Here is a 13,070-nt window from a genome sequence, read left to right as displayed (position 1 = left end):
GTGAGGGAGGGGCAGAGGGAGAAGGAGTGAGAGAATTTCAAGCAGGCTCCAAGCCCAGCATGCAGCTTGACATGGGGCTGGATCATGACCTGAGTGGATCATGACCTGAGTCAGACACTTAACAGAGTGAGCCACCCAGGTGCCCCTTTGAGTAAATCTTTGTTGAAAGTAGGAAAATAAGTCAAGGCTCTTTTGTTTGTTTGTTTTTGGGTTTGCTTATTGATGTCCGACTATTTCAGCACCATTTATTGAAAACGTTATCTTATGTCTGTTGAATTGCTTTTTCATTTAAAAAAAAGAATCAATTGAGTGTATTATTGGTGGGTCTGTATCAAGGTTCTCTATGGTGTTCTCTTTATGTGCTTGTCCCTCTGCCAGTGTCGCACAGGATTGATTACTGTAGCTATGGAAGTTTTAAAATTGGGTAGACTGATTCCTCCTACTTTCTTCTTATTAAAAAAAAAAAAAACTTTTAGTCATTCTAGTTCTTCTTCCTTTCTATATAAACTTTAGAATAATCTTGTCTCTATCTACAAAAATTTTTTCTGGGAGTTGATAGGAATTACATTCAGTTTGTATGTCAATTTGGGGAAAATTGTTTTTTTGTTTTTGTTTTTGTTTTTTACTATGTTGATTCTTCCAATCCATAAACATAATATGTTTGTCCATTTATTTAGATCTTTAATTTCTTTCATCACTGTTGTGCTGTTTTTACCCTTTAATTTCTATATATGTGTTGTTAGACTTACATCTAAGGATTTCTCTCTTTTTTAAAAAAAGATGGTAAATAGTATCATATTTTACATTCTGGTACCCGTGTGTTCATTGCTAGTAAACTGAAATGCAATTGATTTTTTTTGTATGTTTATCTTATATCCTATTATCTCACTGAATTAATTTATTTTAGGAGTTTTCTTAGGATTTTCTGCATAGACAACCGTGCCATCTATAAACAGGGACAGTTATATACCTTCTGTCTGCTCTATATGCCTTTTATTTCTCTTTCCTATGTTATTGCACTGGCTAGAAGTTCCAGCACTATTTTGAATACATGATAAGAGCAGACATTCTTTCCTTGTTCTCATTCCTAGGGGAAAGACATTAGTTTTTCACCATTAAGTGTAACATTATCTGTAGGTTTTTTGTTGTTAACTCTGTCAACTTGAAGAAGTTTTTCTATTCCTGTTTTTCTGAGAGTTTTTATCATTAGTAGATATGGATTTTTGCCCTATGCTTTTTCTACATTAAGTGATATTATTGTGTGATTTTTCTTCTTTAGCCTGTTTATACGGTGGATTGCATTTATTGTTTTAAAATACTGAGCCATCCTTGCATCCCCAGAATAAACCCTGTTTTTTACGGTGTATATATTATACCATATATATATATATATATATATATATATATATATATACACATACACATAATATACATACAATTAAATATCTTTACTAGTTATAAGGTTACTCAAATGATGTATTTCATATTGGGTGAGTTGGGATACTTAGTTATTTGAGGAGTTGGTCCATTTCATCTTAGTTGTGAAATTAATTTTTGTAGATTTCTTTGTGGTATTCTTTAAGAATCTTGTTCATGTCATCAGGGTCTCCAGTGATCTCCCGTTTCATTCCTGATATTGATAATTTGTGTCTTCTTTGTCAGTCTTGCAAGAAGTTTGCCAATTTTATTGATTTTTTCAATGATCAAACCTGTTTCATTGCTTTTCTGTATTGTTTTTGTGTTTTCAATTCCATTGAATGTGTCTTTTTATTATCTCCTTATTTTGGGTCCATTTTTTTTCTTCTTTAGATTCTCGACATGGAAGCTTAGATTATTGATTTGAGGATTTCCTTGTTTTCCAGTGGATGTGTTTAGTTCTGTAATTTCCCTCTCAGCGCTGCTTGTGCAGTTTCTCACAAGTTTTGATATGTTATATTTTCATTTTCCTCCACTTTAATGTATGTTTTGATCTCACTTGAGATCCTTCTTTCACCCATGAATTATTTAGGAAAGTGTTTTTTAGCTTTCAAGTGTTTGGAGATTTTCTTCTTTTTATTATTGATTCAGATTTGATTCCATTATGCTAAGAAAACATACTCTGTATTATTTCACTTCTTTTAAAATTTTTAATTTTTGTTTATGGCCCAGGCTGTGTTGTCTCTTGATACATATTCCAGAGACACTTAAAGGGATATATACTCTGATGTTATTGAGAGGAATATTCCATAAATGTTGAGTAGACCCTGTTGATTGATAATGTTTTGGGGGATTTTTCTTTTTTTTTAATTTTATTTTAATTTTTTAATTTACATCCAAGTTAGTTAGCATATAGTGTAACAATGACTTTAGGAGTAGATTCTTTTATGCCCATCCCCCCTCCCACAATCCCTCTAATAACCCTCTGCTTGTTCTCCCTATTTAAGAGTCTCTTATGTTTTGTTCCCCTCCCTGTTTTTATATTATTTTTGCTTCCCTCCCCTTGTGCTGATCTGTGCTGTGTCTTAAAGTCTTCATATGAGTGAGGTCGTATAATATTTGTCTTTCTCTGACTAATTTCGCTTAGGATAATACCCTCTAGTTCCATCCACATAGTTGCAACTGGCAAGATTTCATTATTTTTGGTTGCCAAGTAATACTCCATTGTGTATATACCACATCTTCTTTATCCATTCATCCATCGATGGACATTTGGGCTCTTTCCATACTTTGGTATTATTAATAGTGCTGCTATAAACATTGGGGTGCATGTGCCCCTTTGAAACAGCATACCTCTATCCCTTGGATAAATACCTAGTAGTGCAATTGCTGGGTCATAGGGTAGTTCTGTTTTTAATTTTTTCAGGAACCTCCATACTGTTTTCCAGAGTGCCTGCACCAGTTTGCATTCCCACCAGCAGTGCAAAAGAGATCCTCTTTCTCTACATCCTTGCCAACATCTTTCGTTGCCCGAGTTGTTAATGGTAGCCATTCTGACAGGTGTAAGGTGGTATCTCGTTGTGGTTTTGATTTGTATTTCCCTGATAATGAGTGATGTTGAACATTTTTTCACGTGTCAGTTGGCCATCTGGATGTCTTCTTTGGAGAGGTGTCTATTTATGTCTTTTGCCCATTTCTTCACTGGATTATTTGTTTTTTGGGTGTTGAGTTTGATAAGTTCTTTATAGATTTTGGATACCTACCCTTTATCTGATATGTCGTTTTCAAATATCTTCTTCCATTCCATTGGTTGCCTTTTAGTTTTGCTGATTGTATCCTTTGCTGTGCAGAAGCTTTTTATTTCCAGGTGGTCCCAGTAGTTCATTTTTGCTTTTGTTTCCTTTGCCTCTGGAGACGTGTTGAGTAAGAAGTTGCTGCGGCCAAGATCAAAGAGATTTTTGCCTGCTTTTTCCTCAAGGATTCTGATAGCTTGCCGTCTTACATTTATGTGTTTCACCCATCCATTTTGAGTTTATTTTTGTGTATGATGTAAGAAAGTGACCCAGGTTCATTTTTCTGCATGTTGCTGTCCAGTTTTCCCAGCACCACTTGCTGAAGAGACTATCTTTATTCCATTGGATATTCTTTCCTGCTTTGTCAAAGATTAGTTGGCCATACGTTTGTGGGTCCATTTCTGGGTTCTCTATTCTGTTCCATTTATCTGAGTGTCTTTTTTTGTGCCATGGGGAATTCTTCTGTCTCCTTCTTGATTTTCTGTCTAGTTGCTTTATCCATCAGTGGGACTCCAATGTTGAAATCTCCAACTGTAATTGTGTATTCATTTATTTTTTTTTTTCAGTTCTATCATGTTTTACTTCACATATTTTACAATTCGGTTCTTGGTACATACCTATTTAGAGTTGCTGTTTCTTCCTGGAGGATTTATCCTTTCATCATTACATAATTTTGTTTTCTGTCTCTGCTAATTTTCCTTTCTGTAAAGTCTGCTTTAAGTAATATTAATATAAACCCTCTTGTTTTCTTTAATTTTTGTATTGTGTATCTTTGCTGTAGTTTTTCTTTCAATATGCCTACACCATTATATTTGAAGTGACCTTGTTGACAGCATAGAGTTAGGTTGTATTTTTTTAATTTAGTCTGCAGATCTCTGTCTCTTAATTTGTATATTTAGACTACTTACCATTTAATATAATTATTGCTATTTCATGAATAAGTGTGCCATTTTATGTTTTGTTTTCTATTTATTCTTTTGTTTTATTTTTTACTTCTCTCTTCTTCCTACTTTCCTGTGAGTATTGAATGTTTTTTAAAACTCCATATTGACTTACCTAAAGTGTTTTTGAGAACATCTCTTTGTATAACTTTTTTAGTTGTTGCATTATACTTACATATTTTATCACAGTTAATGACCATCATTTTACCAGTTTGAGTGAATTGTGGAAACCCTTCCTCCCTTTATGTCACTTTACCGTCCCCATTTATCATATAATTTCATAAATATGTTCTCTGTATGCACTTAGAACCTCATCATACAGTGTTATAATTTTTACTTTAATCTTCGGAAATAATTTGGAACACTCCAAAGTAGAAAATGTATAGGGTTTACTCATAATTTTGCTTACCATGTCTTTTTTTCCTTTCTGATTTCTCCTTTCATTATTTCTAAAATTTCTCTTTTCATTGTTTCCTTTCTGTTTTAGAGAACTGTTTATTCTTTTAGAATTAAGTCTGCTGGTGGTAAATTATCTTAATTTTTTTAATGTTTCCAGGCATTTATTTTTTATTAAATATATTGTTAAATTGGTTTCCATACAATACCCATTGGTCATATCAACAGGTGCCTTTCTCAATGCCCATTACCCACTTTCCCTTTCCCGCACCCCCATCAACCCTCAGATTGTTCTTAGTATTTAAGAGTTTCTTATGGTTTGCCCCGCTCATTCTCTCTAACTTTTTTTTTCCCCACTTCCCCTCCCCCATGGTCTTCTGTTAAGTTTCTCAGGATCCACATGAGTGAAAACATATGGTATCTGTCTTTCTCTCCAGGCATTTAATTTAAAAAAAAAAAATCCATTCATTCATTTGAATTCCAATGTAGTTAACATATAGTGTTAAATTCCTTTCAGGTGTGCAAGATAGTGATTCAACAATTTCATATATTACTCAATACTCTTCAAGATAAGGGTACTCTTAATCCCTTTGACCTATTTCACCCACTCCTACCATTTACCCTCTGGTAACCTTCTGTTTTTTCTCTATAGTTAGGAATCTGTTTTTCAGTTTCTCTCTCTCTCTCTCTCTCTCTCTCTCTCTCTCTCTCTCCCTCCCTCCCTCCCTCCCTCCCTCCCTCTCTGTCTGTCTCCTTTGATCATTGTTTTGTTTCTAAAATTCCACATGTAAGTGAAATGCTGTGATATTTGTCTTTCTCTGACTAATTTCGCTTAGTATAATGCCCTCTAGTTCCATCCACATAGTTGCGAATGGCAAGATTTCATTCTTGTTGTGGCTGAATAATATTCCATTATATATATATGTGTGTGTGTGTGTATATATATATACACATATATATATGTATGTATATGTATACATACATACCTATATACCACATATTCTTTATACATTAATCTATCAATAGGTACTTAGGTTGCTTCCATAATTTGGCTACTGTAGATAATGCTGAAATAAACATGGGGTGCATGTATCACTTTGAATTAGTGTTTTTGTGTTCTTTGGGTAAATATACAGTAGTGCGATTACTGGGGTAGTTCTATTTTTAATTTTTTGAAGAACTTTTATGCTGCTTTCTACAGTGGCTGCACCAGTTTGCATTCTCACCAACAGCGCATGAGTATTCATTTTTCTCCACATTCTTGCCACACTTGTTTCTTATGTTTTTGATTTTAGCCATTCTGGTTGGTGTGAGATGATATCTCATTATGGTTTTGATTTGCATTTCCCTGATGATGAGTGATGTTGAGCATTTTTCATTTGTGTTGGCTATCTATATGTCTTCTTTGGAGAAATGTCTGTTCATGTCTTCTTCCCATGTTTAATTGGATTGTTTGCTTTTTTGGTGTTGAGTTGTCTCTGTTTTTATATACTTTGGATACTAACCATTTGTCAAATATGTCAGTTGTAAATATCTTCTTTAATTCTGTAGGTCGTCTTTTAGTTTTGTTGATTGTTTCCTTTGCTGTATGGAAGCTTTTTATCTTGATGCAGTCCAATATTTTATTTTTGCTTTTGTTTTCCTTGTTTTAGGAGACATATCTAGAAAGATGTTTTGGGGGCCAATGTCAGAGAAATTACTGCCTATGCTCTCTTCTAGGATATTTATGGCTTCACGTCTCATGTTTAGCTCCTTAATCCATTTTGAGTTTATTTTTGTATATGGGGTAAGAAAGTGGTCCAGTGTGTAGCTGTCTAGTTTTCTCAACACTGTTAAGAAAGAAACTGTCTTTTTCTCGTGCATATTCCTGCCTTATTTGTCAAGTTTAATTTACCATGTAATTATGAGTTTATGTCTGGGTTTTCTATTATTTTCTATTGATCTGTGTGTCTATTTTTGATATTGATAAATTATCTTAGTTTTTTCTTTATTTGTGATGCCATGTTTTATCCTTCATTCTGGAAGGATATCTTTACTGGTTATAAGATTCTGGATTGAAACTTCCAATTTTTTCAGCATTTGAAAAACATTGTTTTATTTCTTTCTGGTTTTCATGGTTTCTCATGAGAAAACCATTTTCATTCAAATTGCTATGCTCTGTAAGTTAATGTAATTTTTCTTTCACTGCTTTCAAAATTATCTTTGTCTTAACTTTTCTGAAGTTTAACCATGATATGTCTTGATACGGATGCATTTGGATTTATTCTCTTTGGTGTTTGTTCAGCCTCTTGAATGTGTAGCTTTATGTCTTTTGCAAATTTGTGTGTATTTATCTGCTATTTCAGCACTTTCTCAGCCCTCTCTCTTTCTCCTTTCATAATGAGACTCTGACATAAATATTAGGTCTACAGCTCCCTGAGGCTCTTTGCATTTTTTCCCTAGGCTATTTTTTAATCTGTGGTATAGTTTGAGTAATTCCCATTGTCCAGTTTTCAAATTTCCTCATTCTTTCTTTTATCCCTCCATTCTGCTCTTGAACCCATCTACTGTATATATTTAGATAATTTAATAATATTAATTAATAATAATTCTAAGCAATTTAGAATTGTTTAGTTCTAAAAATTTCTTTTAGAGTCTTCTTTATATCTTCTGTTCATTTCCTGAGACTTCTTGTCTTTTTTATGAGTCTCTATATATTTCATTTAAGTGTGTCTGTAATTGCTCACTGAAGAGTTTTATGATGGCTATTTTAAAATCTATGTCCAATAAGTCCGATGTCTTGTCATCTCAGTGTTGGCATCTATTGATTGCTTTTTCCTTCAGCTTAAGATCGTTTTAGTTCTTGGTATAATTTTTTTTCTTCTTTTTGTTGAAACCTACACATTTGGTGTTATCATGTTATGAGATTCTATGTCTCACTTAATTTTTCTGTTTTTGTTGGTTTCCTCTGACACTGTTCTGTCAGAAGAGAGATCCCACCTCATTACTGCTAGATTGGAATAAAAGTCCAGGTTCCTCACTCTCTGCCAATACCCAAGGGCAGGGAGCTCCTTATTAGAAGCTGTTGGGTGGGGAGGCATTGGAGGAGTTCTGGCTCCCACTGATACTACCCTTGGTGTTAGGGATAGGAGTGCCTCATTATTCCTTATTATTCCCACTGTTACCAATATCAAGTGACACTAACAACTACCAACAAGAGGCAGAAGGACTCATTACTGCTAGAGAAAGTGAAAGTCCTAACTCTCCACTAGGCCTCCTCCTATTCCACTCCAGCAGAGGAGAGTGGCATCTTACTACTCTCAGTGGGGATGGAAGGCCAAGCTCCCTAGGAGGAGAGGATGGCCTCATTATTTTTTGGAAGAGATGAAAATCCTGGCTGCCTTCTTAGCTGTCTCTCTGAAAGCACTGTTTGAGATTAGGATGCTTCGTCGCCTCAGCATTGTGGAAATCTAGGCTCTTCCTCTGGCTTTTGCTGGTGAAAGTGGGATTCAGACCACTGTGTTTGCCATGTTGTTTGGCTAGAGGCAAGTGGTTACTATCTCAACATTTTCTTTCTTGTTTGACTTTTCTTTGTTAATCCTTTGGCGAGAGGCAACCTGCTTTTGTTGGAGGTTTTGTTGTCTGTGCCTATTGATGTTTCTGGGTTGCCATTATCTTTAGCTCCAAGTCTGGGATATACAGGGCAAAAAGAAATTTCAGGAACTTGCCACAGTATTCATGAGTTCTGAAGGCCCTAGTTGGTCTGCCTTCTCTTTTTCCTCTCATATTCTTCTTATATTTGTTTTATATATTATATCCAGGGGTTTTCAATGTACCTAGAGGGAAGAATAGATAAAATATGTTTATTACAACTTTCTGGAAGCAGAAATTTCTAGACTGCCCAAATTTTCATGAAAAGCAGGAGATCCAAGTTTAGTATAAATTCTCCTGTTTTGTCTTTTTAAATCTTGAAAACTAACTTTTAAATAACAGGTAGGCTCAGGGCACATGGGTGGCTCATTTGGTTAAATGTATGACTTCAGGTCATGATCTCACAGCTCATGGGTTCAAGCCCCACATAAGACTCTGTGCTGAGAGATCAGAGCCTGGGGTCTACTTCAGATTCTGTGTCTCCCTTTCTCTCTGCCTCTTTCTGCTCACACTCTGTCTCTGTCTCTGTCTCTGTCTCTGTCTCAAAAATAAACAAAAATTTTTAAAAAAAATTAAATAACAGGTAGGCTGAGTGCAAAATGTCTGTTGGCCAACAGTCTGTGTATTCTGCTCAGTTCATTAAGAAATTAACTTTCTCTCACTAAGATTTGCCATTTTTTACCTCATATGTAAATTTCTTTCATTTGTCCAGAGATGGCATTGCTCACAAACTTAACTACCAAGGGAATAGCCAAGAAAGAGGAATTTATCAGGAAAATATCACTGGACAACCGAATGTCAAAATGTCCATCCACTGAAGTTCTTGTACATTATGAATAGATAATAAGCATTTAGGCTTCCACTTAGAACATGATTTTTTTTAATATATAAAATAAAATCACATAACCACATACAGAAAGTCAGCCCACTTTCCAAAACACAATACAAATTAGAGGAGATAGGATTTCCTGAGTCAGGAACACCAAAAATATTAAAAAGTAAAAAAAAAAAAAAAATTACAGTGAAGCAGAAGAGAAAGTATAAAATTTACTCAAAACAGCCAATTTCCCAAAGAAACACTGGCTCCACAGTGTTGGTAGGCACAGTCTTGTATACTTTTAATAGGTGCTGAGTGTCTTCTTTAATCTGTGTGCAGTTCAAGTATTGATATTTATAATGAGAACTTTGAATTTTAAGAATTTATATTATTATTGCCACCCTCTGTCTTATGCAAGTCTATAACTACTTAGCTAAGAAAAAAATAATTATTCAGAGGGGAAAAAATAACTACTTCTTATAGAGCCCCTACCATGTGTTAGTATATTAGGAGGTTTACTACAGTTTTTATTTTAATTTTTATGGCAACTTTAGGAAACAGATTCTGTTATTTTCCATATTAACTGGTTGAGAAATTGAACTTAAAAGTTTATGAGTAATTTTATAAAAGCTCTGGCTAATCAGTCACCATGATAAGATTTTCATCCAATCAAGACTTCAGTGTTCATGCTCTTAACCAGTCTGTAATATGAATTCCAAGGTGTTGAGATCACATGTTTTAAACTAGGGAAGGTGATTTTTGGCATCTAGAAATTGCATTAATGTTAAGATACTTGGATTGGCTACATAGCAGCAAAAACTTCCATGCCAACATTGAGTATTTGTGTCCTTCAAGCAGGTCCTGGGGTCTTGATAGGTAACTCTCAAACATGCTTCTCAGCTTCCTTGGTCAGGAACTATAGGCTCCAGGAAACTAAGGATTCACTCTCCTATGAGTGATTGTGGCAGCAATACCACTGTGCTTGGTGTTCAGAGCAGGTGTACTCTCTTTTTAATTGCCGATTTTCAAACAAAATTGTCCATGATAACAGGCAGTATTTGCTAAAGTATATAAATAATATAAAGTAGGAGCGTTTATGAGATCCAGAAGGGACTCTTACTGTATAAAGACAAGAGAAGGATAACTTGGCTTCTGCTGTCCTGGGACATATTCCATGCACATTACTATGCATACAGGCTATTTCTTTGGTATAAATAGGCATCCCATTACAATGTGGTGAATAGCCAAAGAAGAGCAGAGGGTTCTAAGCTACAGATCTGTTCACCTAATATTTTCTAATGTATTGAAGAGGCAGTGAGCAACAGTAGCCTGGAGAAAAATCATTATGCTGGGTCTGGGTTGTATTTCCCATTTTAATTAAATTTTGTGTATGTCTATTCTGTCCAGGCCCTCGCCCTATGGTCCATGCTCTTTTGCATGGCCAATGAAATCAGTAAGAGCCTATCATTTGAAACTTGGAGGCATCTAAGCTATTTTGTCATATTTGCTAGGCAGAAGGCTAGTGTTTTCTGAGGATGTTTGGCATACACTTTCAGGCTAAGGGTGTCAAGTGATAGACTGAAGGGCTCTCTGGTTGCCAGTTCATATGTTAAAGAGGTTCCTTCTCATCAGCTTATCTATTGCATTCAGTGCTCTTCCCCATTTTTCTTCTTAGCAGCAGATATCCCAGCAATGAAGAGAACAGCATGTGCAGGCGTAGGTTGATGATCAGGTGGTGGTACCAGTTAGACTTCTTCTGAGCATGATCTCTGTTGGTAGGTGACTAAGGAAGGGAGGGACCAGGTGTGTTTAAGTCACAGTTCTGCAAAGAAAAAAAACTGATTAGAATTTGCTGAACGTTCATTAAAGAAACCAGAAGAGTATTGTTTGCCTGTGAAGAATGGCTTATGTTACTTTTTTTCAGACCCAACTAGGTAATTTCATATTAGTCAAATATGACTTGGTACCATCACAAAGCTTCAGTAGCATGTATTTATGCCTTATACACCTTTCTTTCACTTTTATTTATTTAATGTTGATATTTGCTTTACCCCAAACCCTCTCTAGCAAAAAGAGAATGTAATTAAAGATGGGTAAAACCAGTTTTGCTTTGAACTGCTTCATAGTAAAATCTTGCAGTAGTGACAGACTTATCATGTCATCTGTATTCACATAGGGAAATCAAAACATGAATTATTTCACTACTCTTTTTTCTCAAAATGTATTAAACAGCAAAATAATTAACTTACTGTATCCAGTCATTCTATTTAGGCTGATTATTTCAATATATATTAAGCATTTGCAAAAAGAGATTGTGTGGTCTGACCACATTTCCTTTTTATGTTTTTATCTGAGTCAGAGCATGAGTCAAAACTGAAGGCAGCATTTCTTATAATCACAGTCTTGTTGTTTTCCTTTGATGTTTTTAGGTGGCCAAGTGAAAAGTACCAACACTTTGGCCTCCCTTTTCTGAAAGCATCGGCTCTCTGTCAGATCCGGGATAATGGACGTAAAGGACAGGCGACATCGCTCTCTGACCAGGGGACGGTGTGGCAAAGAGTGCCGCTACACAAGTTCCTCCCTGGACAGCGAAGACTGCCGTGTGCCCACGCAAAAGTCCTATAGCTCCAGTGAGACTCTGAAGGCCTATGACCACGACAGCAGGATGCACTATGGAAACCGAGTCACAGACCTCGTTCACCGGGAGTCAGATGAGTTTCCAAGACAAGGTATGTAGAGCTGACCTCACTGAGTTGCTCTGAGCTGCCTTACATTTTTGACTTGTACACTTGTGTGTCGATCACTGAGGTTGGTAAAAACCGAAGCACAGCCTGCTGGCATCATCTCCCCATTAGAGTTTAGTGTAAGAGAACAATTCTTTCATCAACCTGTATCAGAATCCTGTGGGAATTATAGAAGTGCCTTTTTTGTCCTGGACACTGTGTCCCTTGACAATTTGGTGGTTACTTTGGAGCCCCACAGTAGCAGGTTTTGATAGATGAAATAAGGTACAGCAAAGTCTGGGCTCCATAAGGAGTAGTCCTTAGTCTATTCTGAATCCCTGTCCTCAGGAACAGAAAATTAGCTGTGGTTTTTAAACTGTTTTTTGTTCCTTTCCCTTGAACCCGCCCCCATACAAACTTCCAAGAGTTCAAATTTCTACTGTTTTACACGTTGAGCTTCTCAGATTCTGTTTGAACAAATGGTAAATTGATTATAACATATTCGAACCTCCCCTATCCTGTGTAATATATAATTTCTTTCCTCCTCATATGTGGTATTAATCTTGAGTTATGCATTTGCCTTTCAGTGTTTCAGAGCATAGGTGAACTGATGTATGTTATTTAACCAATTCCACATATATAATTCTCCCTGCTACTTACACCAAATCTTATTTGTCTTACAGTATTTTGATTTCTTAAGGGAGGAGAATATTTTTCTCAAGTGCTAACAGTTGGCATTCTCTTCATATCCAATATCCATGAGGAAGTTTGTCATCACTTGTCAGGGGTTGCTGTAAATGTATGGATGTATAGACTAAAGCATAAACAGTGCTGAGAGGCAGTATGGCTACGTTGACTCACTAGCTCCATGTCTTCTGCTTTGTGTACCAGCCTTGTCGTGTGTGATTTACATTAACAGCTTAGCAAAATCACAAGTGAATACACAAAAACACAGTGAATGAGCTGGGAAGGTTCACTTGACCAGTACCAAGGGTGGAGGCCCTGCCTGCTAGATTATAGCATCATTGTTTATCACATTAATTCTTTATTTCTTGTTTCATGTTTTGTTAGTGACTGTTACAGCTAATTTAACTCCTCATGAGATACTTCAACTTGTGTCTTAGTTCTTTAGGACTGCTGTAACAAAAGATCATAAACTGGTAGATTATAAACAATAGAAATTTATTTTGTATATGGAGGATAGGAAGTCCAATGTGCTTGCATATTTAATTGTCTGGTGAGAGCTAGCTTCCTGGTTCATTGACAGCTGTCTTTTCCTGTGTCTTCACATAGCTGAAGAGGACAGGGGGAGTTTTCTGGGTCATCTTTTATAAGGGCACTAAACCCATTCATA

The 13,070-nt window shown here is 35.8% G+C and overlaps 1 protein-coding gene across 1 annotated transcript in view; it reads left to right on the top strand.

Annotated features, from left to right (window-relative positions):
* The window catches only part of TENM2 (teneurin transmembrane protein 2), a 982,382-nt gene that overhangs the window by 26,130 nt on the left and 943,182 nt on the right, over positions 1 to 13,070 (top strand). The window contains exon 2 of the mRNA XM_053222896.1: positions 11,423 to 11,722. Coding sequence (XP_053078871.1) covers positions 11,497 to 11,722 — 226 coding nt within the window. The 5' untranslated portion in view covers positions 11,423 to 11,496. The remainder of the gene's footprint in view (positions 1 to 11,422; positions 11,723 to 13,070) is intronic.

Source organism: Acinonyx jubatus, chromosome A1 (genome assembly GCF_027475565.1).
Source record: "Acinonyx jubatus isolate Ajub_Pintada_27869175 chromosome A1, VMU_Ajub_asm_v1.0, whole genome shotgun sequence".
NCBI classification, from domain to species: Eukaryota; Metazoa; Chordata; class Mammalia; order Carnivora; family Felidae; genus Acinonyx; species Acinonyx jubatus.
The sequence above is the reverse complement of the archived record's forward strand: the minus strand, read 5'-3'. Positions and strand labels throughout refer to the sequence as shown.